General features: G+C 38.8%; 1 protein-coding gene across 2 annotated transcripts; it reads right to left on the bottom strand.

The window, feature by feature from the left end:
* Positions 1-1,076: 1,076 nt before the first annotated feature.
* LOC143619203 (putative alpha,alpha-trehalose-phosphate synthase [UDP-forming] 10) lies at positions 1,077-8,959 on the bottom strand. 2 transcript variants are annotated; one of them, XM_077091197.1, is made up of 4 exons: positions 8,945-8,959; positions 3,446-5,372; positions 2,119-2,392; positions 1,077-1,417 (listed from the first exon to the last, which is right to left on the bottom strand). In XM_077091197.1, the coding sequence occupies exons 2-4, from the start codon at positions 5,311-5,313 to the stop codon at positions 1,100-1,102; spliced, it is 2,460 nt and encodes an 819-aa protein (XP_076947312.1). In that variant the 5' UTR covers positions 5,314-5,372; positions 8,945-8,959; the 3' UTR covers positions 1,077-1,099. The 2 variants fall into 2 exon arrangements, with proteins under 2 accessions (XP_076947312.1, XP_076947311.1); XM_077091196.1 differs by having other exon boundaries at positions 3,446-5,412; positions 8,945-8,955.
* Between the last annotated feature and the right edge of the window lie 17,462 nt (positions 8,960-26,421).

Here is a 26,421-nt window from a genome sequence, read left to right as displayed (position 1 = left end):
TCAATGACCGGTCTAAACCGATTGGCTCAAACCGGTCCAGATTATAAACTGGTTTACGAGGAAAAGAGTGAACTGCGGTTTTCGTCCCTGTTATTTGTCTAAATCTACGGTTTTAGTCCAATAGTTTTAAATTTGTAATTTTCGCCTCTGTGGTTTCATTTCACTCGCAATTTTTCCCGACTCCACTAACCCCGTTAAGTCTGGTCATTAAACCCATCAGCGTGTCCCTCACATGAGGGGCCAGTTTTGTCCTTTTTCTCCCCAAATAAACCCAACCCTAATTCACAAGCCTTCCTCACGTGAGAGGTTGGGGTGTATCCGGGGGGGGGGGGGGGAGGACAAAACTGTCCCTCACATGAGGGGGCACACTGATGGGTTTAACAACCAGACTTAACGACGTTAGTGGGGTTGGGTTTAATTACAAGTGAAATGAAACTACAAAGACAAAAATCGCTAATTTGAAACTATTTAACTAAAACCACATATTTGGACAAACCACAGGGACGAAAACCGCAGTTTACTCTGAGAAAAATGTTCAAACCTATCAAATCAATTCGAATTGTGTCTTGAACCAGTTTTGAGTCTCCAAAGTGTGAACTGGTATACTAAATGTTGGTTTTGTTTGGTATCAGGGCAGTTCAGGAACCCGTTTTTTGACCATATCTTCCTACAAATAAGTTTTTGTGGATTATGTTTCATCTCTAACATGTTAATTGACACTGCGACCACACAACCTACTCGTCTTGGCCCGTCATCCATTCACACACTTTCAAATAAATTTGGTCTTCGGGTTCGTCACAATTAGCATATATTTGCATGTTCTAAACATTACAATTTTTCGGTCATAAAACACGAACCCAGCCTCTTCAACACTTATTTAGAATGTTAAAAATGAAGGGCTTTCCTACTAAATCACTAAAAACCATAAAAACTTGGGAACTCATAACGCCGAAACTTAACTAACAAGAAATTTAACTACCATTCAAAGATTCACCGAGCTCGCCAACTCCTAAGCGTTTCCCCGAAGAGAAAACTATACAATTTTTCTTTTTTTTTCTTTTCTTTTCTTGTTTTTTTTTTTTTGACATGCTGCTGTACCTTAAAAAACCGCATCGAACGTTGTTACCTGGAACCGAGGTGGATTATTACTAGGTTTAGGATGTGAAGTATTAGCAAGCCCGGATAATAACTTAACAACCTCAGTTGTATCATCAAGGTAATATTTAGCCTTGCTCGGTTTCCTTCCAACTGTACACGCAAATATTTCTGATGCGTTTGAAACCGTGTTTGTAACAATACTTTCGAACATGTCTTCATCTGAACGATCGTCCCCGATGCATGTGATGAAATCCGGCGGTTCACCATTTTCTATCATGGTTGAAAGAACCTTTTCTGCTACTAAGCCTTTGCTCACACCCTGAATAAATTATTTTGTATAAATTTAGAGATTTTAGTTATCTTAAGTGAAATTTTCGCTAGCTTGCGTTTGTCTTTATCCCTAACGGTCAAACAGATCACCAAAAAATAAATAAATAAAAATTCATTGTCTCAACTGGATTCATTCGATCGGGTCGAAAGTTGACCCAAGTGTGTTTTTATAAAAACAAAAAAAAAGGTAAACTTTTGGACAAAAGTGTTCCATACTGACCCGACTAGTCCATTAGGCATATATGCATAACTTATGTTTCGGGTCAGGTGGTTATTAAAGATATAATCTTGAAATAACAAATTTGGCACACTAGTTACTAAACTAAAATTCAAATTTCTTACAAAAAGCGATCACGGTCAACCAATCCGAGCGGCCCGTTGACATGTTACCCGACCCAACCAGTCATGAGTTTCGACATGTTCATTCATGAAAAGGTGTCAGGCCAAGTGTAATTTAATCAAAAAAATATATATCAATCTTGAAATAACAAAAGCAAATCCTTACCAGTTAACCGAACCGAAACAGGTTAGTAACCGGTTAGCTGGTAATTAACGTTGGGTATAATTTATGGTTAAGTTATACTTAGGCTGACAAAACAATCAGATCGGCCCGGTTTGGCATATTACCCGACCAGCTTTGAGTTTGGATTTTGACATGTTTAACCATGAAAAAGGACAACGGTTGTATACCTGAGGTTTAACTTCAACTATGTGCCGGCCTCGTTTAACCAATGCGGGCTCATTGGCAAGCACATTTTCTAAATGAAGCAGTAGTTCATTAGCTTGACACGAACCGAAGTCAGGGTCAGCATCCTGATGGTGCCACACTAGACCACTATCTTTGACTTCAATTGTTGAACCATCTGTTGCCTCTTTATACAGCTCCATCACAGGTTTCGCAATTTCCTTCCACTCAAAGTCAACGCCCGCTAGCCCCGGCTGCCACTCTGAATTTTTGTTCCATCTGTAGATTGAAAGCCATTAAGATTTAATTTACTCGTTTAACTAGCTCGGCTCGTTTTGGGCTCATTTAAAAGTTCAAGCCTGGCTAGATTATTATTTGTTGATTATTTTATAAATTAACTATTTAACTCATAACAATTTATTTATATAAATAACATAATAAATTATTTATATAAAAAACATAATAAATATTGTTTAGTTATTTTTATCAAAACAAAATATAAATATATAATAATTATAAGTTTGTAACTGTTATGTACATATATGTAAGACATTAAATAAATCTTATAAACTATTGGGCTAGTTTAGGCTCGCGAGCCTGCACGAGCTCGATAAATGAACCTCAAGCTTGAACACATTAATTAAAAAAGCTTATTTTTAGGCTCGCACTCGTTTAAGCTCGGCTCGATTAGAGCTTTTAGCAAGCCGATCTTAAGTAGCTCATGAGCAGCTTGACTCATTTACACCCATAGTTTTACCTAATCCCATTAGTTAGCAGGGTATTAGTGTGTCCCGTGAGTTTTCCAGCAACGGGGTTCTCACGCTTACCATAAAATATATTACGTTCGCACATAAACAGAAGAGAGACAGGAGAGAAGACCGTTAGATACTTAGATTACTATTTTAATAAAATTGATATTAAAGTTTCAATTTACCGACTAGCAATCCATAAAAAGTTAAATGAACAAAAACGTGTTTTGCGGGTCAATCCGGCCCAGAAATGTTACATAGCCCGCCCAACCAACCCAGCGTTAAAGGTGTGCATTTTCGGTTTTTTCCCCATACCCGTTCTGGATTGGGTCACCTGAAGTCAAAGCAGTTTGAGATTGAACCGATTCGGGTTGGAACCGGTTCAAAAGAGTCAAAGGATCAGATTTGACCGATTTTAAACCGGGTTTCGACTGGTCTGGGTTTGACCAGGTTGGACCCAGTTTCAACTTATAGGGGTTACAACCCTATTTCAACCTAATGGTTCCTAACAAACCGAGTTTAAAACTTGTTCTGGGTCGGGTTAGAGATAAAACTGGTTCAGTCAAACAGGAAGTTTTCATACCTCCATAAATACCCGTGTTCAGCAGCTAAGCCCAGCCTCTCACACGGGTCAAGCCACTCGGTCAACGTATCTTTCCCTCTTCCACTAATAATAAACACAACGTTCTTCGGATCATCACACAAAGTATTCAAAACATTAATAAGTTCCGGCCCAGGAGCTTTCACGATAGAAGAATGAGGCACAAGTGTGCCATCATAATCCAAAAATATAGCCCGTTTATTTGACCGTTTATAAGCAGACACAATACAGTCAGCAGACAGTTTTCTAAACCCTGGAGATAATGAAACAACTCGAAAACCCAAACCGAAACCAAGACCCCAACAGCGTTTATTATAATGATCTTTCGACGCCCGTTCCAAATCTTGCATAAAGCTACGGGCCCAATAGGCCACGTCATGCGAACTCACATACCGGTAATGTTTTTCATGCCTTAACTGTTTTTCGGGTTCTTTCATAACTACAGCCGAATTAATAGCTACAGCAACTGATTCTATATCCCATGGGTTAACCCGTATGGCCCCACTTAAAGATGGTGAACACCCGACAAATTCAGACACGACTAGCATACTCGTTCGCGGTGCGTTTTCTTCAAAATGAGGCGAGTGTTGTCTGCAAACGATGTATTTATATGGTACCAAATTCATCCCATCTCTCACGGCGTTGACTATGCAACAGTCAGCCATAGAATAATAGGCTGACTTTTCATAACGGGCCACGGGCCGGTCGATTATCACCACGGGTTGATAATCAGGAGACCCGTACGCCTCGTTGATTCTGTTTAATATCAAATACGTCTCCCTTTTTGCTTCTTGAACATCTTTTCCTGCACTCCTTGCAGGATTCACAATTTGGATTAACACGAGTTTACCACGAAGTAAAGGGTAAAATTGTAAAAGATACTCGAAGGCGAGTAGTTTAAGACTCAATCCTTTAAAAATATCCATGTCATCAACCCCAACTATAAGCTTTTTCCCCTTGAATCTTTCAGCTATTTCCTTAACTTTTCTTTTTGTAATTGCCAGATCTAAAACGGATTCAAGTCGACCCATATGAATGCCCACGGGTAAAATCTTGATGTAAACGGTTCGACCCAAGTAATCAAGCCCAATATGTCCTCTTTTAGACTCATAATCCAAACCCATCATTCTACTACAACATGATAAAAAATGGCGCGCGTAATAGAACGTATGGAACCCGATTAAGTCACAGTTAAGCAACCCCTTGAGAATCTCATCTCTGACAGGTAAAGTTCTGTAAATTTCCGATGAAGGAAACGGGCTGTGGAGGAAAAACCCGAGCTTGACCCGAGTATAACGGTTTCTTAAGAATGTAGGTAAGATCATAAGATGATAATCATGAACCCAAATGTAATCATCTTCCGGGTTAGCAACTTCCATAACTTTATCTGCAAATATCTTATTTGCAGATACATACGCTTTCCATAAAGCCCGGTCAAAGCGGTCAGCGTGGTCAGGTGACATGGGCAGCATGTAATGGAAAAGTGGCCACAGTTGATGTTTACAGAAGCCACCATAATATTTCTTGTAAAGATCATGAGGAATAAAAGTGGGAACACAGTTGTATTCTTCTAAAAGCTTCTGAGCAACTTCTTCTTGCTCACTAGCATCTACTTCAACCTTGAGTGAACCTATATACACAACTTCACTTTCGGGGTCAAACCCGTCTTTTAACTGCCATAAAAGTGAATCTTCATCAAAACTGAAGGTCAGTTTTAAAGTATCGGGATCTCGTTGGATATGTAAGGGTAGCATATTTGCCACAATGATTTTTCTTTCTCGACATCCCGATGATGTTTTTTCTGAATCGACAAAGTTGTTGTCGTCTACACCGGCTATGATTCCGGGCATGGTCAACACTCGTGGAAGGCTTCGGGGAGTTTGAGGGATGTCCAACAGCTTATCGGGTTCTAAATCCAAAATGTTTGCATAAGATTTTGATGCCATAATCTGTATAAGTATAGTTTTAGAAAATAAAGAACAGATGTGCAGATGTGTGAAATAAGTTTGTGTTTTGTTAGCAGTTTGAAATTGCTTATTTTAAACAGATTATTCTTAGTAGATTCAAAATGACCAGTTTACCCTGAAGGTGAAATAAGTTATTTTCAAAATGTTGATTACCCTTAAAATGTATAAGCTGCTCAAATAAGCAAATCCCAGACAGTAGGCAAACACTGCACAATTATAGGCAAAAAAAGGTTTTGATGCTACTCTATTTGACACTTAAAAAGTTAAAAGCCTCATGTCAACAATTACTTCTATATATGATATTGTCTACTTTAAGCCCCAAATCAGTAATATTATAGATAAATGAATACATCCAAAAACATCATCACCATAATGATTCTCCATAATTTCAAAATCAATATGTAATTAAGTTGACACTCAAAACTCAAATACAGACAGTTGTGATGACATTAATATCATATCATTTTCAAGCTGAAAGGTACTCTTTTTGGCACTTAAAAGCCTGATGTCAGCAATTACTTCAAGAACCAAAGTTTTTTTAACTTGTCTTAGAAATAAAATAAAGCAAATATAGACTCATGGAAAGCAGGTTTTTGGTCATCCGTTCAACAATTTTGTTTAAATAAGCATTACAAAAGAAAACAGAATATAAAGCAGCCAGTGCAACACAAAGTTACCTGCACTACAAAAAATTCTTATATATTCCTCCTATGCTGATACTTCTCCGGTCTTTACAAAAATAAAAAATGCAGGATTCCTATGAATTAGGTATGATCTATTTTACTTTAGGCAAGAAATTCATATGTATTCAATCAATTCTATCACGAAACGCTAATGGAAACCTTCATTACAAAACTGTTTTTATTCTAATTTTAGATTATAGCTAGTATCAGTCGGGCCTATTTTGTGTTTTTTCCCTGTAGTTTGAAGCAATAGTTTCAGCTTTTCTTAAAACTATAAGACTAATACGTACGAGGCTAACACTCCTATCCACATCAGCCGCATAAGGCACCAAACACGAAAGCGCGTAGGGCGTCAAGGGGCTTGGACGCCAGGAGCATAACGGGCGTGAGGAGCTTAGGTGCGGGGCCAGCCTATTTTCTAACAAATCATCACTTAACTCACGATTTTAATTAAAAAATAAAAAATAATCATGTTTCTACTTAAAACAATTACGCGTTTTTTAGAGAAAAAATAGTGAGAGCCTCATGCCTATGTGGCATTAACTTTTACCCTTTTTAGTTAAAACACTACACATAGTCTAACTAATTGATTGAGAATTTACAGCCAGATTGTCCACAGTTAACATTTCAAAAATATAGAAATAATTTTAAAAAAGTACAGGTTTCTAGAAAGTGAGGACATCACCATAATTAAAATCATTTTTCAAAAAATAATAAAAAATAATACACAAACCTCCAGTTCTACCCTCTTTTATCCATTTTAGCTATAAATGCTCAACTGGTTATTAACCGGTTATAATTCCTCAAAAAATCTAAACGTAGATTGCTTCAAACTACAGAAAAAGCACACACTAGGCTTGCAGAATACTAATTATCATCTATAAAATGAAAAAATAAAAAACAAAAATAGAAACGCGCACACACACACACTTAATCTATATCTTCATTTAACCTAAAATATCCTACAATTTCCTGTAAATTAACAGCAAATGCCTAAATCTCATCTACTTAACAACAAATTAGCGTCTTAACAGTTAAGAACTAGATTTATAAGATGCATATCATATAGAGGAAAAAAAATACACACACTAGGTTTGCAGGATACTGATTATCATCTAAAATTTATATATTTATATATTTATATATATATATATATAAGTCTGAAAAATACTTTTTAAGAACTAGATATAGAAGATATATATAGAAAAACACACACTAAGCTTGCAGAATTAAAAAATAAATAAATACAATCAATTAAGCCTTAACAATAACATTCAATTATCATTTATAATTCAGTGATCAAATTGATTAAATATATCCAAATCACTCGCCTAGATTAAAACTAATTCATACCTAAATCACTTAACCTAAAGATATCCTCAATTTCCTGTAAATTAACAACAAATTCTTAGAAGATGTATATAGAAAATAATAATAAATAAATAAAACACACACACACACACACACTAGGCTTGCAGGATACTGATTACCATCTAACATTAAAAAAAACAATTAAGTCAGAATAAAACTTTTTAAGAACAATTAAGTTTGAATATAAATTTTTAAGAACTACATGTAGATGACATATATAGAAACACACACACACACTAGGCTTGCAGAATAAAAAATAAAAAAAATATAATAAAATAAAAACAATTAACTCTTAACAATTATAATTTTGTGATCAAATTGATTGAATAACAATTTTATCCTACAATTTCCTGTAAACTAAAACTAACTCATACCTAAAGCACTCAATTATAACCTAATATTATCCTACAATTTTCCGTAAATTAATAACAAATACCAAAAATATCCTACAATTTCCTGTAAATTAGTAACAAATTAGCTTCAACAGTTTTAACCAACTAGATATAGATGATATACACACACACACACACACACACACTACACACTAGCTTGCAGGATACTGATTAACAGATTATCGTCTAAAACTAAATAATAATAATAATAATAATAATAATAATAAAATAGAAATTAAAAAACACACACACTAGGCTTGCAGGATACTGATTAACTGATTATCATCTAAAACTAAATAATAATAATAATAATATAATAATAATTACGAGGCTTGCAGGATACTGATTAACTGATTATCATCTAAAACTAAATAATAATAATAATAATAATAATATATAGAAATTAAAACACACACACACACTAGCTTGCAGGATACTGATTAACTGATTATCATCTGAAATTAATTAATAATAATAATATATAGAAATTAAAAAACATCCTGATTAACTGATTATCATCTTTTTTTTGAAAGGTAAACTGATTATCATCTAAAACTAAATAATAATAATAATAATGATGTTAATAACTAACATAAAATTATCCCACAATTTTCTGTAAGACTATAACTAAATAATAATAATAATATATAGAAATTAAAACACACACACACACACACACTGGCTTGCAGGATACTGATTAACTGATTATCATCTAAAACTAAATAATAATAATAATAATAATAATAATAATAATATAGAAATTAAAAACATACTGATTAACTGATTATCCTCTAAAAAACTAAATAATAATAATGTTAATAATTAACTAAATAATAATAACGTTAATAATTAACATAAAATTATCCTACAATTTTCTGTAACTAAATAATAATAATAATAAAGCTAATATTATCCTACAATTTTCTGTAACCTAAATCTAATATAAGTAAAAATCAAAACGCGTAAACAGTTAACAACTACTACATATAGATACAGATCAAAACGATATGAATACATAGATATATACATATACATATATATAAGCTTACATTTGACGTGGATACTTACGGCGTTAGAGTTAACCGCCGATACGTACAACAGCCGTTCGTTCGTGTTAACGACGACGAATATTCCGGTAACGAACGGCGATGAGAGAGAGAGAGAGTTGTAGAGAGAGAAAGTGAGTGAGTGGAATCGCGTGGGGGTCAATATTAATATGAAGAGAGATAGAGTGAGAGATAAAGGATAAAGTTGACATTACTTAACTATGGTTAGTCTGAAGAGTTATAATAAGTTATTGATAAAGGATTATTGGGTTTGGGGTGTGAGTTTACCAAAATGACCTTTGGTTTGGTGGGATATTAGTCATATTACCACTTTAAAAATCACACGATAATAATAATTTCGACTTTTGTGTGTTGGGACGATAATAATTCCAAATTTAAAAATCATTATCAGCATTCTCAACTTTCAATTGTTTTTGTATCTCTGTTGAAAAATATTTAACGTCGTTATGTTTTTTTCAGAGTGTCAAGCTGATGTTTTGGGGCTTTTGATCAAAATAACTGTATGAGTCGACCGATGTAATACTTATCTTGTAATGGTGATCCAGTTGACGAAACGATGTTTCAATTTGGGTGTTTGAATTTTTAATTAACAAAACAAGTCATTTGAATCACCGTTTCGAGATAAGTTTTACATCAGTCGAATCGTATCATTCTTCCGATCAAAAGCCCTAAAACATCAGTTTGAAACTCGGGAAAAAACTTAATGGCGTTAAGTGTTTTTTAATGGAGATCCATTGAGACAAAAATAGTTAAAAGTTAGGACCGCTGATAGTGATTTTTAAAGTTGGGATTACTATTAGATAAGTCACAAAAGTTGGGATTATTTATTTCCAATTTTCCTTGTTATAAATACAGGTTCATACCGGTCGGTTGAACCGGTATTATCGGGTTTCGCATATCAAGCCGGTATTTTGAACCCGGTATTTTTTGGCAGTTTGCTAGAACTTCAAAACGACGGTTATGTCTAAAATACTGGTTACATGCCAAGAGATTTTTTATATTTTGTGGCCCATATTTTTTAAAATTACTATTAACCTAGCAATTAACATTTAAATAAGTATACTTTTTAATTATTTTTTAAAAAAACAAGTAGTCTTGTATTGTTTTTTTAATTATGGATTAACTTTTGGATTATATTTTATTATGTAATCATACGTTTTTGGGTTATTTTTTTGAGTTGAGGTGGCAATTATATCAAATTGCAGCGTAAACTACATAACCCGGTTGAACCTTTCGCTACAACTCAGTTCAACCGGTTGTACTATTTTTTAGTCCAATCCGGTATGAGTAAAAAAATGGTTTTTAAAAACATTGGATGTTAGTCATATTACGGGTTTGACATTGTGTTGCGGTGAAAATGTGAAATATCTTTTGGTGTGTTATCCGTAGGGCTGTAAACACATTCGGTGAATTGTTTGGCGGAAAGCTCGTTTATTTAATAAGCAAACGAACATGAACACGTGTTTCATTCGTTCATTTATGTTCGTTAATATTCATTTATTTATGTTTATTATTATTTGTTTATTTATATTGGTTTACATATTAAGAGAGAAAGAGGATAAAGTTGGCATTACTTATCTATAGTTAGTGTCGAGTTATAATAAGTTATTGAGAACTTAACCATGGTTAGGATTTGGGTTTGGGGTGTGAATTTACCAAAATGACCTTGGGTTTGGTGGGGTATTACGAGTTTGACGTTATCTTCTTGTGAAAATGTGAAATATCTTTTGGTGTGTGTTATCCGGATGTGAGTTTGGAAGACATGTGATGTAAATGATAAATATGCGTATTTAGGGGTTGTTTGGGATTTCTTATTTTCACCTTCTTATAACTTATAAGCAGAAGTTATAAGTTACAAAAGTGTAACTTATTAACATTTTCTCTCACATAATAAGAAAACAAAAATACTTTTTTTTAACTTATCATAAGTTATAAGTTATAAGGAGGAAAAAATAAGGAATCCCAAACAGCCCCTTAATGTGCCGTGAGGTTTGTTTGAAGGTTGGTTAAAAGTAATTTTATAGTTACCATGTTATATGTTAATTTTATTTATATCTTTTTTAACAACATGGTCGTCTTCGACCTCATGCAGGCAGTGGTGAAATTTGGGCTTAGTTATAACGGTGACCGAAGTCATGAACCCAATACCTGGGGGCAGGTCTGGCCATGGCATGGGGCTGAGTGGTCGACGTCCATAGGCCCAATTACCCGCCAGGCCTGAATTATTTTTTTTTAGATTATATGTATTTTTATGAAAAACGATATGTATATTAATGTTTAAACTCAATTACATAACAATTAACTTGGTCTAGTGGCAAAAGGGTATGATTCTCAACCAAAAGTTGTGTGTTTTAGTCTCATTTGAGACATGTTTAAGCTTATTTTTATACATTAGTTTTTTACACAACCTAAATCATAAACAAGGAAGTTAATTTTAAAAATTAAATTGTTTAAACCCAACAAAATACTCTTTTTACTTAAGGCCCAAAATATTTTTCGTTTTCGGCCCAATTTTTTTTTTTCAATTTTGGGAGTCGGCCCTGTTCGGGGGTGATCGAGCCCGATACCTATAAAAATTGTTGAACAAAATCGTTAAACGAAAAGGCGGCAGTGCCCCGTGTCATCCCGGTCCCTCTTATACTTCGCCCATGCATGCAGAGATCGGCCGGCGTCTAGGGCATGGTCTCGATAAATGCATGAAAACATTTTATACACAAATTTTATATGTATTTAAAAAAAATAACCTTATATAACAAGAGTTTTATGCGTCAGAAACCAAAAGGCTCAAAAATATTATTGCCACAATAAGTCAATAACTTTGTTTTGTTTATTTGTATCACAATTATTGTTGATCTCTTGAAATGAAAAAAAAGGTTATATAAGACTCGTTTTTTTACTCGTGTGGGGCACTTGAATTCTCAAAGACAACCCTGTGAAATGACCACATACGCTGGCTAAACTAAGCCCGCTATCTACAATAAAATCTAGTTGAAATCAGATTCGAACTTTTTAAATCTTCATTTTCCCCCTTTTCAGTCTAAAAACTCATGGCCTCATTATGGTGTTGTTTTGATTACATTTTCAATATGTTATTATTAAATTTTATACTTTTTTAAAACCTCCATTAATGGTATCAACCTTAAAATAAAAAGTATGTATGTTTTTTCCTACAACCAATGTAAGGCTGAGGGGTGTGGGGGGCTCTAACGGGAGCGCGAGTGGGGGCTCCAGCCAATAATATTGTGACGTGTGGCAGAGAGAGAAACTGGATAAGGGGGGTGTTGGAGCCCCCGCTGGAGCCCCTGGCCCTGGTGTGGAGGGGCTCCAGCGGATTTTTTTTTTATTTTTTTATAAATGTATTAAAAAAACGTATTATTAAAAAAACTCATAAATTATTTAAAAAAAACACACATTTTTTTTAAAATTCAAATTACAAAAAAAAACATACTAAAAATTAAACAAACAATAATACTTAATAATAACACTAATCTAATACAAGATCATCGGGTCGCCTCGCCCACAAATGTTCAACCAACTCATGTCGAAGATCCCCGTGTATCTCACGGCTCTTGATATTTGCTATGTTATGAAGTCTTTGTTGATCACTGATTGTGGACGGTTGTGGCGGAATGTCACCTTGGTAGTTTTGGCAGATAGCTTTGCCCTCGTCTTCTAACGTCATGTTGTGTAGGATCAGACACGTGTAGACGACGTCCGTTATCCTCTCCCGAGTCCAATAACGTATCGGGTTCGCCAGAACATAATATTGTTTTTTTATAGCTCCAAAAGCTCTTTCAATATCTTTTCTAGCAGACTCTTGCTTCTTCGTAAAATACTTCCGTTTGTCGGCGATTGGATCTGTAAAAGCTTGAACTAACAAAGCCCATTCGTTGTAAATACCATCGACCAGATAGTACCCGTACTTGAAGAGTTCTCCATTTGCAACAAAAGATTGAGGTGGTTCAACCCCGTCGATAAGGTCGTTGATCAAATTTGACTGATCGATAACATTAAGGTCGTTATTTGACCCAGCAACACCAAAAAAAGCATGCCAAAACCAAAGATCCTGTGACACCGCCGCCTCAAGTATAAGGGTCGACCCTTCATGATCACCACGGTGGAACTGACCTCGCCAGGCCGTTGGGCACATAGCCCATCCAACATGCGTACAATCGATGCTACCTAGCATCCCAGGAAAACCATGTTTTTCTGCGTGCACCTCATATATGCGTTGGATGTCATACATTGTAGGTTTACGCAGATATCTCCGAGCGTAAGTCGATATGACTCCTACGTATAATATATATTACAAAATGTAATAAATATTTAATAAAAAGTAAAATTAATGTTTTTTACCTTGGCAGAAAAAATGAAGGGATTCACGTGCAACCCTTTTCGACATCTGTAAATACTCATCAAAAGCGTCCGACGAGATGCCGTACGGTAATTGACGGATAGCAGCCGTGCATTTTTGAAGAGGGGTAAAACCGGGGAGACCCCTAGCATCCTCCCTTTGTTGAAAAAAGGGATACCGTGCCTCTAAATCACTTGCTATACGCATGAACAATTGTCTGCTCATTCGGAAACGAGTTCGAAAATCCGACTCCTCATATACCGGTTGAGGGCTAAAATAATGCCTAAACAAAGTATCGTTAGCACCCGATCGATCACGATCACGATGTGGTGCTCTAACCCTCGGGAGTCGAGGTTGATGGGCTTGATTTTGCAAGAGATCGACCACGGTTGCGGTCAAAACTCCCCCTACATGAAGAAGCAAATCATCCTCTTCGGAGGAGTCGGAATCAGACGAGTACGACGACATTATTTTAAAAAAAAATTGGGAAGATGGGTTGATTTTGGGTTTTATTTTGAAGTTGTGGTGGTTGATATGGGTGAAATGGGGTATTTTATAGATGAAATGGGGTATTATTTAGGTAAAAAATATTTTTTTTTTATTTTTATAAATCCCAACGGCTATTTTCTCACTTCCCAACGGCTATTTCTCTCTCTTCTCCCGCGACCAGGCTCACGCCTGCCTGGATTTCCGCGCTCGCGTCCCGCTCGCGCCCCGGTAGTGTGGGGTTAGCGCCCCGAGGCGCGAGCGGAGGGGCTCTCGCGCCCAGGTTAGCGTCCCACACCCCTCAGCCTAACGAATACAAGAGTTTTTAAATGATTGGTTGACTTTAATTACGAATCAAGAGGTGCAATATCTGTTTTTTATGATATTTTTTATTAATAAGTTAGTAAGCTAATAGCAAATTTTACCTCTGGTCTTGTCTTTTGATAATATATTTTTTAATTTGTTGGATAAGGTGCTCACACCCAAGTAGTAATTATATAATTAGTTAAGTAATACTTTATCGAATAATTAATTTGGGTTTAGGTTGATTAGAAAAATAAAAATGCATTGATTATTTATATATTATCATTGACCAAACCCAAAACCAATGAGAATAGCAACACCCACCTTCGATAGTATAATAATTGGGTATATATTTAGTTGACCATGCACTATTAAATAGTTTTATTAGTTATACTTTTTCACATTCCAGAGATGTGATAAAAAATAAAATAAAAAAAAGTTGCCATCCTTATAAGGTTAGGGTTGTATTTTGAGCGTACATAAATGCGTAGATTTATGAGTAGGATTATAGATATGCATTAGTTTTTTTTTGAAAATTGACTTTCATTAAAAACAGACACAACCAACGACTATCACCAAGACGGAGAAAGACGCTGAAAACCAAAAACCAAAACCAACGATCACGTTACATCAAATAAACACCAACTTTTCCAATCCACTACCCCTATCTTAGATCTATTTTTGTACCAAAGAAAACCCAAAGATTTTATATCCGCAACCATTTCTGCCACCTTAGTGTTCTTGCCCGAAAAAATCTTTTCATTCCTAGCCCGCCAAATCCTCCAACAAGTAATGATGACAATTCCATGAATAATCAATCTTTTATTCCCCGTCGCACCACAAACCTTATGCACTTCCACCAAATCATTGACATGAAAAACAAAAGATAGAGGGATGTTGCACCATGAACCAATCGCATTCCAAACGGCCATAGAAATGAAACACCCGGTTAACAAGTGCTCGAGCGATTCCTCATTACTTTCACATAAAGCGCAACTATGATCATCACAATACAAATGACGTCTAGCTAAAGCCTGCTTGGTTGGAAGGCTATCCAGAACGGCCCTCCACATAAAAATATTACATTTTTTCGGGACCCAATTGCTCCATTGGAAACTGGAACTCCCAGCATCCTCAACGGACCGCACCATCCATCTTTTAATCGCCGAAACCTCGAACTCTTTGCAGCTACCAACCGCCCAAGACCATGAATCTTCACGGTCAACCATCACCACCTCTTGAAGGAGATCTTCCAACTCCTGCTTCTCGAACACCTCCTGTTGGGAGCAAGGAGCTCTAAGCCAATCCCACACAATGCGACTAGAAGATCCAGTGACCACCAACCGATCAGCTAACAAGACATTTTTATGTTTTTCTACCGCATATAAGGACGGATACTTGTCCATAACCGGCGCCGAACCCAACCACAAATCCGTCCAAAACCGAACTTGGCGACCATTCCCAACTGTGGCCCGGATCACTCTATTAAACCCCACACCATCAACCTTAAATTTGTTCCAGAACATAACACAATTCTTCCAAACCCCGGGAACTCCATTATTAACCGGAGCAAGCCCCCAACAGCGCGAGGACCCGTGAATAGACAACACTACTCTTCTCCACATCGCGTGCTGATCATTTAGAAATCTCCCAAGCCATTTAGTAATCAGCGCTTGATTATTAACCTCTAAACGAGCGATACCTAAACCCCCTTCTTTTATAGGTTTGGTGACTACCTCCCAAGCCACCCATGACATCTTCCTCACTTCATCCGAACCACCCCATAAGAACCTTCTCATCAAAGCTTCTAAATCATTGGTAACCTTCTTGGGTGCCTTAAAAAGCGAAAAATAATAAGTGGGAAGACTATCCAGCACCGATTTAATAAGGGTTAACCGACCAGCCATAGATAACGAATTAACTTTCCATTTAGATAGCCTCTTCTTGAACTTGGACACAACCGGTTCCCAATTAACCACCCTATTCATGTTAGCGCCAACCATAATCCCTAGATAAGAAAACGGGATTCTACCCGGCTTACAACCCATGAAACCGGCTTGGATATCGATCTCACCATCTTCTACACCTACTCCAAATAACACTGATTTATGGAGATTAATCTTTAGCCCCGAACACAAGTAAAATATGCGAAGAATACGTTTCAAGTTATCAAAATTAAAAGAAGACCACTCTCCCATAATCATAGCATCATCCGCATAAAAAAGATGGGATAAAGTAGGACCTTCATTAGGAAGAGTAATACCATGAAACGCACCTATATCACAGGCTTGTTTCAACATACCTGAAAAAACCTCCATCAGAATAATAAAAAGAAAAGGCGATAGCGGGTCACCTTGACGAATGCCTTTATGACATCCAAATTCGAATGTAGGAGACCCATTAACAAGAACAGACGATCTGCTCGCCAACAAGATACCACTAATCCAATCGCACCAAACCGAAGGAAAACCCATCTGAGAAAGAACCGACAACAAGAACTCCCAATTCACATTATCAAAGGCTTTATCGAAGTCAATCTTGAACATAAAAATTCTTCTTTCCCTCTTCTTAGCCCAAGCAATAACCTCATTAGCCACCAAAGGGCCATCAAGAATATATCTCCCGGATAAGAAAGCCGACTGATGTTCTGAGACAATCTTATTCATAACCGTTTTGAGTCGATTCACTAACACCTTCGACACAGTCTTTAAAATACAACCAATGAGACTTATCGGTCTAAAATCCCCCAAAGAAGACGGATTGTTTACCTTAGGAATTAAGGTGATAAAAGACGAACCAACCCCCGAGCAAAAACTTTTAACCTTATGAAAATGATCAAGAATATCCACAAAATCCTTCTCGAACAACTCCCAATAAAACCGAATGAACCTAAAATTAAAACCATCCGGCCCAGGAGCTTTGTCACCACCGCAATCAAAAACCGCCTTCTTGATCTCATGCACGGAAAAATCACTGATCAAAAAATCCGCCTCCACCGAAGACAAGACCGAAAACCCATATCCAATCAACCGAGGCCGATGTGTAATAGATTCTTTAAACTTACCAGCAAAGAATCGCAAAACTTCCTTTTTAATGAGAACCGGGTTTGTTTCCCACGCCCCATTCACTTCCAAACCCGGAAAATAATTTGAAGCTTTACGTTTATTAATAAAACCGTGAAAAAATCGAGAATTTTCGTCTCCATGAATCGCCCAATTACACCGAGCCTTTTGCTTCAAATCCCGGTAATAATTGTGACATCTGCCCTGATCCGACCCGACCCAGGTACCCGTTTCTCTGACCCGATCTCTTTCTTTTATGACTTATTTATACTTATATTTTACTTTTAATAATAATATATATATTTTTTTTCCTTCCCGCCTCTCTCTCTCTTTCTTTCCGCCGTCCCATCCCTCTTCTCTCTTTCCGCCTTCTGTTCCCTCTTGTCGCTGTCCCGCCCTTAAGCCTTGTTTCCCTCTTTTTCTTCTAACTCTTTGCTTGTCCTTTGGTTCCTCCCGCTTAAGGATGTCTGCAGCTCCACGCGCCAGACTCCTTACATGGAAGCCTGCGTGAAGACATCTTGTTCCTGCGATGCGTGAAGAGAACTCTTCTCGCAGCGCGCTAAGAATGCATGTTCTTCCCGCAATGCGCTAAGAATGTATGTTCTTCCCGCGATGCGCTTAGAATTCTAGTTCACGCAGCACGCTAAGGATGCGATTCTTTCCGCAGTGCGCTAAGGGTTGTTGTGCCAGCCTTCGCGCTCGCGCACTCAGCCTTCCCGCGCTTAACCCTTGTATCTTCTGTTTATTCCAGCCTGTATGCTTTGTGTTGTCTTATCTTCTGTGCTGTTGACCTAACCTATCTAATGTCTGAATAGTTACTTTCGGCGCTGCATGCGTACCAACCCCATTGGTTGGTAGATAAAGTGACTGACATTATCTTTTGCGATCTGCTTTTGCCATGCTTGACCAGTACCTTTATCTGAACCGCCCATGCCTGTTACTGTTCCCTGTCAGCTTTATCTTGCCCCCTGCAGCTGCCATATCTTTTGCTTTTGGAATCTTTTGCTTTTTGAGATCTTTTCCCCTTTTTCTAGGGATTGTGTCTCCTAGGGTTTCTCTATAAATAATAGTATTATTTTTCCTAACACATCACACACAAACACTTAATCTCTCCTGTTCTCTTGCTCCTTGCTCTCTCTGCCGTCTTCCTCTCTGCCTCCGTCTTCCTCCTTGTTCTTCCTGCTTTTCCGGTAATATATATTATATATAATAATTTACTTATTAATTATGCTAACTTATAATCAAGACTTAAAACAAATCATTAAAACAATAATCTTAATTATAGGTTAACTTTGCTTGTTTAAGAGTTGATTCTTGCATATCTATCACCGCATCGTTTATCAAGTGAGTTATCTCGTATCTAATCCCTTTTTATTTTAAATGCTTTGGGATGTTCATGTGTTCATACAAAACTTGAGTCTTAAACTTGTTTATGAACTTTAGTCGCGCAGTATCCCATGTGTTGAGGACGTTTACTTGGCTGTTTATTTGTATGTGTGTATCATTAACCGCTTTGTTCGGCCTATTCCGCAGTTCCGTTGGTACCATTAGTTGAACACGGGAGACCTATCGTTTACGGTTTTCTTTGTTTACACTTGCACAGATGTTTTCTCGTTTTTATGCTCAATTGGGAGCATGGATTGAACTATGATCTATGAACTATCTTAGGCTTGATCGCAATCTGATTACACCCTTGTTAAACTCTAGACATACACGTGTTGCGCGCAGATTTACTGTGATTATCTATGATTATCTATTAAACTTGATTTCTCACTAACACGCAAGTGTTTGACGTTTATTTTAACACATGTTCAGGTTTGCAGTAGCTGTTTTGGAGCTTGTGGACACGTAGGACGTTTTTACTTTTGGACCTAGAATTAAAATGTATCAAGACAAGTTAATGTTGTTTGAATGTTATAATTTATAATATATTGATTTATGTTTGATTTATGTTCTTTATTTTCCCCGCTGCGCGTGCGCGATAAAATGTGTATTAATAAATATTGACACCAATAGTGTCGCGAGTAATGAAGCAATATGTGGCGCCCCGATGTATAATCCGCCTTTGGTCGGGGTGTTACAGATTGGTATCAGAGCTCGTTGACTTTAGGATAGGTGGTTAGATGTAACGGCCTAGAATACCTAAGAGTCCCTTCTCGCGCATGAGAGAAATCTCATGTTTGCGCGCTTATTGTTAATTACTCGTTATTTATGAATATGCTCGCACTTGCGCAGTATATGATTTTATGTTTTATTTCGCGATATTTCGATTTTTGTTGAATTTCGATTTTTATTTTACTTACATATTCGTTTGTTGGGATTTGAAGATCCGAAAAGTCATGGTGATACATGAATTGTTGATTTTCAATTTCCATTTACGATTATGTTCTGAGGTTGGAGACTTGAAAAGTCATGGTGATACATGAATTGTCAACCTCCAATACTCATTTTCTTGTATATTTTATATTGAAGATTGGAAAGTCATGGTGATACATGAATCGTCAATCTCCAATACTCGTTTACTCATCATTTTAAATTGGGAATTCGGAAAGTCATGGTGATACATGAATTGTCGATTTCTGATTCGAATTTGTTACCTTTATTAAGTCTGCATTTTGGGTCATTTATTTTACTTTAACTTTTGATAGCATCTAACTCCGTGAAACCAAGCTTTATAAAGTTATGCTTTGCGATAAAACCAAGATATTAACCAAAATTAAAACTTTTATAGAATGCCTCCGCTATCTCGCCGATTTCAGAGAAGAGAAGCCTCGCGCATGCGTAGACAGCAACGTTCCCAGGAAATGGCCGCCGCAATAGCCCAAGCTTTGAGCCAAAACAATGCTAATACCTCCAGTTATAACATTAAGTCCTTTAATGCGGGTAACCCTCCGAAGTTCACAGGTCTCGAGGGAGCCACCGTGATGCTCCAGTGGCTGGAGAAAATTGAAAACACTTTCCTCCATACCCAATGCCCCTCAGAAAGACGAACCCTATATGCTTCCAGTGTCCTGGAATCCAGAGCGCTTACATGGTGGAATGGAGTAGCTCATGCGCGTGGCGCAGAGGCTGCTTCTAGCATGACATGGGAGGAATTCAAGGAAATTCTTACGCGAGAATTCTGCCCTCCCAACGAAGTTAAGCACCTGGAGGAAGAATTCTGGAACTTGAAGCAATACAGCGGTGAAGCGCGCGAGTACGCGACGCGCTTCCACGAGCTAAGCTTACTGGTCCCTCACCTTGTTACCCCTTCCCGCCGAGCCATCGAGAAATTCCTTGGGGGTCTCCCCATGGAAATTCAAGATTCTGTATGGGCCAGAAACCCAGTTACCCTCTCTGACGCCATCGAATTGGCCGCTGTGCTCAGCGACAACCATGTCAGAGCAGGAACCCTGTTCCTGCGGGGAACTGAGAAGACCAAACCCACCAAGACTGTCCCTGAACCAACAGAAACCAAACCAGAACCCTCAAACCATAACCAGAAACGTAGGCGCAGACAAGCCTATGCGCTTACCAACCCGCCCATTGTCCAACAACCCATTTATCAACCTCCAGTTTACGCGCCTAACCCACTGTCAACCTACCCAGCACCTCCTGTAGTCCACAACTATGCCTTAACCAATCCCGCACTCCCTGCCCCGCCAACTAAGAAACCTTACACAGGAAACCAACCCTTTTGCCCAACCTGTAGACTTCATCACCCACCTCAAGTCCCGTGTCGACAATGTAACCGATGTGGCCGCGTAGGTCACTCCGTTGAGTACTGTAGAACCCCTCCCTCCAATCCGATTGCGCCAACACCACCAGCTTACCCGCAGAACCCACAGCCAACTTACCAAAACCCACGACCCAGATCGTGCTTTAACTGCGGTGATCCAAGTCATTTCCGGAACGCGTGCCCAAGGCTACAAGTTCAGATTACTCAAGCGAATCCGGTGAACCAAATTTCGAACCAAGTGACGCGTGGCCGAGCTTTTAACATAACCGCGCACCAAGCGCAAGCGAATAACGACGTAGTTAATGGTACATTCTTGCTTAACGGATTTTATGCATCTATGCTTTTTGATACTGGCGCCGATCGAAGTTTTATCTCTCGCGCCTTCGAGCAGAAGCTTGCGCGACCGCGCAACGACTTAAAAGAAGATTTTTCAGTTGAATTGGCTAATGGCGAAACTGTTTTAATAAACTCGGTAATTAAAAATTGCACGCTTAACCTTAACGAAAACGATTTTCTAATCGACCTCATCCCTATGCCTCTTGGAAGTTTTGATGTTATCATTGGTATGGATTGGCTCTCGTATAATCGCGCCGAAGTTATTTGCGCCAAGAAATTGATTCGCATACCTCGAGAAAATGGTGATCTTCATATCTACGGCGAAAAACCCTCCAGTGGTCTTAAACTTATGTCTTGCGCCGAAGCCCAAAGACTCATGCGGAAGAAGTGTATTGCATTTCTAGCCCATGTGGTTAAACCCGATGAAGGAAAGAAGCTTCGCGATATCCCTGTTGTGCGTGATTTCCCTGAAGTTTTTCCTGATGATCTTCCTGGTATCCCTCCCGCTCGTGAAGTCGAGTTTCGTATTGATCTTGTCCCTGGTGCTTCCCCCGTGGCTAAATCTCCTTACCGTCTTGCACCCGCTGAGATGCAGGAATTGGCCAGCCAACTTCAAGAGTTGACTGCTAAAGGATTCATTCGCCCTAGCTCTTCGCCCTGGGGTGCTCCGGTGTTGTTCGTTAAAAAGAAAGATGGATCGTTTCGCATGTGTATTGATTACCGCGAGTTGAACAAACTCACCATTAAGAACCGGTATCCCTTACCGCGTATTGACGACCTCTTTGATCAACTCCAAGGTGCCTCCTGTTTCTCGAAGATTGATCTCCGCTCTGGTTATCACCAGTTGCGTATCCGCGATGAAGATGTTCCGAAGACTGCTTTTCGAACTCGTTATGGCCATTTTGAATTCTTGGTCATGTCCTTCGGTCTAACCAACGCACCCGCCGTTTTCATGGATCTAATGAATCGGGTGTGTAGGCCTTTCTTGGATAAATTCGTGATCGTGTTTATCGATGATGTTCTGGTGTATTCTAAGACCAAGGCCGAGCATGAGCAACATCTTCGGTTGGTGTTGCAGAAGCTTAGAGCCGAGCAACTCTATGCTAAGCTTTCCAAGTGTGAATTTTGGTCTGATGAAGTACAGTTTCTTGGTCATGTTGTGAACAAGATGGGTATTCATGTCGACCCATCCAAGATTGAAGCAATCAAGAACTGGATTACGCCATCCTCTCCTTCTGAGATCCGTTCCTTTCTGGGCTTAGCTGGTTATTACCGGCGTTTCATTTCGAACTTCTCAAAGATCGCTTTGCCTTTAACAGCTCTGACGCACAAAGGTAAACCGTATATTTGGGGCTCGAAGCAAGAAGAAGCCTTTCTGACGCTCAAGCGATTGTTGTGTGAAGCTCCTGTTCTTGCGCTACCTGAGGGTAATGATGATTTTGTCGTGTACTGCGATGCCTCCAACCAAGGTCTCGGTTGTGTTCTTATGCAACGAGGCAAGGTTATCGCTTACGCATCGAGGCAACTCAAGGTTCATGAAAGGAATTATACAACTCACGATCTCGAACTTGGTGCAGTTGTTTTTGCCTTGAAGATCTGGAGACACTACCTTTATGGTACTAAGTGTATCCTTTACACTGACCATAAAAGCCTTCAGCATATCTTTGATCAAAAGGAACTTAACATGAGGCAACGCCGATGGAACGAACTCATCAGCGATTACGATTGTGAGATCCGGTATCATCCTGGTAAGGCTAATGTGGTAGCCGATGCGCTCAGCCGAAAACCCTGCCAACTTAACTGCATCTTGCCGCGCACCCAGCTTCACTTCGCGCCGATTCAAAGCAACCTTGAATCGCGTATTCGTGACGCGCAGCGCGCATCCATCAGTAATGGTAATCTTCGCGCCGAGTTAGCGTGTGGCGCGGAAGCACTCTTTGTCCCTAATCTGAGTGGAATTCTCTGCTATCTTAATCGCATCTGGATCCCTTGTGATGAGAATCTTCGCGCTGATATCCTGAGTGAAGCGCACAAATCTCGATATTCTATTCATCCTGGCGCTGATAAGATGTACAAGGATTTGCGCATAACTTATTGGTGGCCCGGTATGAAAAAGGATATTGCTGTGTTCGTAGCTAAATGTCTGACTTGTTCTAAAGTAAAAGCTGAACACCAACGCCCGTCTGGTTTGCTCGAACAACCAGAAATTCCTACGTGGAAATGGGAATGTGTAGCGATGGACTTTATTACCAAGTTACCTTTGACAGCAAGCAAACATGATAGCATTTGGGTAATAGTGGATCGATTGACTAAATCTGCTCACTTTCTGCCCATTCGTGAAAACTACCGTGTTGAGCATCTCGCGCAGCTTTATGTCAAGGAAATTGTCTGCCGCCATGGTACTCCTTTGAGCATCATATCCGATCGCGATGGCCGTTTTATATCTCGCTTTTGGAAATCTCTCCAATCTGCACTAGGAACTCGCTTGGACATGAGTACGGCATATCATCCTCAGACTGACGGTCAGTCTGAGCGAACTATTCAAACTCTTGAGGATATGCTCCGATCTTGTGTTCTTGATTTTGGAGGTAATTGGGATTCACACCTGCCTTTGATCGAGTTTTCTTATAACAACAGCTATCATTCCAGTATCGGTATGGCCCCATTTGAAGCACTTTACGGTCGTAAATGCCGCTCCCCGATTTGTTGGAGCGAAGTGGGTGAAACTCAAATCACAGGACCCGAACTTGTTCAAGAGACAACCGATAAAATCGCCAAGATCCGTGATCATTTGCTGACTGCCAGAAGCCGACAGAAGAGCTACGCAGATCGTAGGCGAAAGCCTCTCGAATTTCAAGTTGGTGATCTTATTCTCCTCAAAGTGTCGCCTTGGAAAGGTGTTGTCCGCTTTGGGAAGAAGGGTAAGCTTGCTCCTCGTTATGTTGGTCCATTCAAGATTCTCGCGCGCGTGGGAAAAGTTGCCTACAGACTTGACCTGCCGCTCGCGCTCAGTAATGTGCATCCAACGTTCCATGTTTCCAATCTCAAGAAGTGTTTAGCTGACGAGAACCTTCACATTCCACTTGATGAAGTTCAAGTTGATGAATCTATGCATTTCGTTGAGAAGCCTGTTGAGATTATGGATCGCGAGGTAAAGCAAACCAAGCGCAGTCGTATCCCTATCGTAAAAGTTCGCTGGGAGTCCAAGCGCGGAGCCGAGTTTACATGGGAAAGGGAAGATCAAATGAAGATCAAGTACCCGCACCTGTTCTCTGCGCAACCTACTTCGAGATAAATTTCGGGACGAAATTTCTTAAAGTAGGGGAGACTGTGACATCTGCCCTGATCCGACCCGACCCAGGTACCCGTTTCTCTGACCCGATCTCTTTCTTTTATGACTTATTTATACTTATATTTTACTTTTAATAATAATATATATATTTTTTTTCCTTCCCGCCTCTCTCTCTCTTTCTTTCCGCCGTCCCATCCCTCTTCTCTCTTTCCGCCTTCTGTTCCCTCTTGTCGCTGTCCCGCCCTTAAGCCTTGTTTCCCTCTTTTTCTTCTAACTCTTTGCTTGTCCTTTGGTTCCTCCCGCTTAAGGATGTCTGCAGCTCCACGCGCCAGACTCCTTACATGGAAGCCTGCGTGAAGACATCTTGTTCCTGCGATGCGTGAAGAGAACTCTTCTCGCAGCGCGCTAAGAATGCATGTTCTTCCCGCAATGCGCTAAGAATGTATGTTCTTCCCGCGATGCGCTTAGAATTCTAGTTCACGCAGCACGCTAAGGATGCGATTCTTTCCGCAGTGCGCTAAGGGTTGTTGTGCCAGCCTTCGCGCTCGCGCACTCAGCCTTCCCGCGCTTAACCCTTGTATCTTCTGTTTATTCCAGCCTGTATGCTTTGTGTTGTCTTATCTTCTGTGCTGTTGACCTAACCTATCTAATGTCTGAATAGTTACTTTCGGCGCTGCATGCGTACCAACCCCATTGGTTGGTAGATAAAGTGACTGACATTATCTTTTGCGATCTGCTTTTGCCATGCTTGACCAGTACCTTTATCTGAACCGCCCATGCCTGTTACTGTTCCCTGTCAGCTTTATCTTGCCCCCTGCAGCTGCCATATCTTTTGCTTTTGGAATCTTTTGCTTTTTGAGATCTTTTCCCCTTTTTCTAGGGATTGTGTCTCCTAGGGTTTCTCTATAAATAATAGTATTATTTTTCCTAACACATCACACACAAACACTTAATCTCTCCTGTTCTCTTGCTCCTTGCTCTCTCTGCCGTCTTCCTCTCTGCCTCCGTCTTCCTCCTTGTTCTTCCTGCTTTTCCGGTAATATATATTATATATAATAATTTACTTATTAATTATGCTAACTTATAATCAAGACTTAAAACAAATCATTAAAACAATAATCTTAATTATAGGTTAACTTTGCTTGTTTAAGAGTTGATTCTTGCATATCTATCACCGCATCGTTTATCAAGTGAGTTATCTCGTATCTAATCCCTTTTTATTTTAAATGCTTTGGGATGTTCATGTGTTCACACAAAACTTGAGTCTTAAACTTGTTTATGAACTTTAGTCGCGCAGTATCCCATGTGTTGAGGACGTTTACTTGGCTGTTTATTTGTATGTGTGTATCATTAACCGCTTTGTTCGGCCTATTCCGCAGTTCCGTTGGTACCATTAGTTGAACACGGGAGACCTATCGTTTACGGTTTTCTTTGTTTACACTTGCACAGATGTTTTCTCGTTTTTATGCTCAATTGGGAGCATGGATTGAACTATGATCTATGAACTATCTTAGGCTTGATCGCAATCTGATTACACCCTTGTTAAACTCTAGACATACACGTGTTGCGCGCAGATTTACTGTGATTATCTATGATTATCTATTAAACTTGATTTCTCACTAACACGCAAGTGTTTGACGTTTATTTTAACACATGTTCAGGTTTGCAGTAGCTGTTTTGGAGCTTGTGGACACGTAGGACGTTTTTACTTTTGGACCTAGAATTAAAATGTATCAAGACAAGTTAATGTTGTTTGAATGTTATAATTTATAATATATTGATTTATGTTTGATTTATGTTCTTTATTTTCCCCGCTGCGCGTGCGCGATAAAATGTGTATTAATAAATATTGACACCAATAGTGTCGCGAGTAATGAAGCAATATGTGGCGCCCCGATGTATAATCCGCCTTTGGTCGGGGTGTTAC

Source organism: Bidens hawaiensis, unplaced genomic scaffold (assembly GCF_021521415.1).
Source record: "Bidens hawaiensis isolate Kalapana, Puna unplaced genomic scaffold, B.hawaiensis_p1.1 tig00002414_1, whole genome shotgun sequence".
NCBI lineage: Eukaryota > Viridiplantae > Streptophyta > Magnoliopsida > Asterales > Asteraceae > Bidens > Bidens hawaiensis.
Note: the sequence above shows the minus strand (reverse complement) of the source record. Positions and strands in the feature narration are given on the sequence as shown.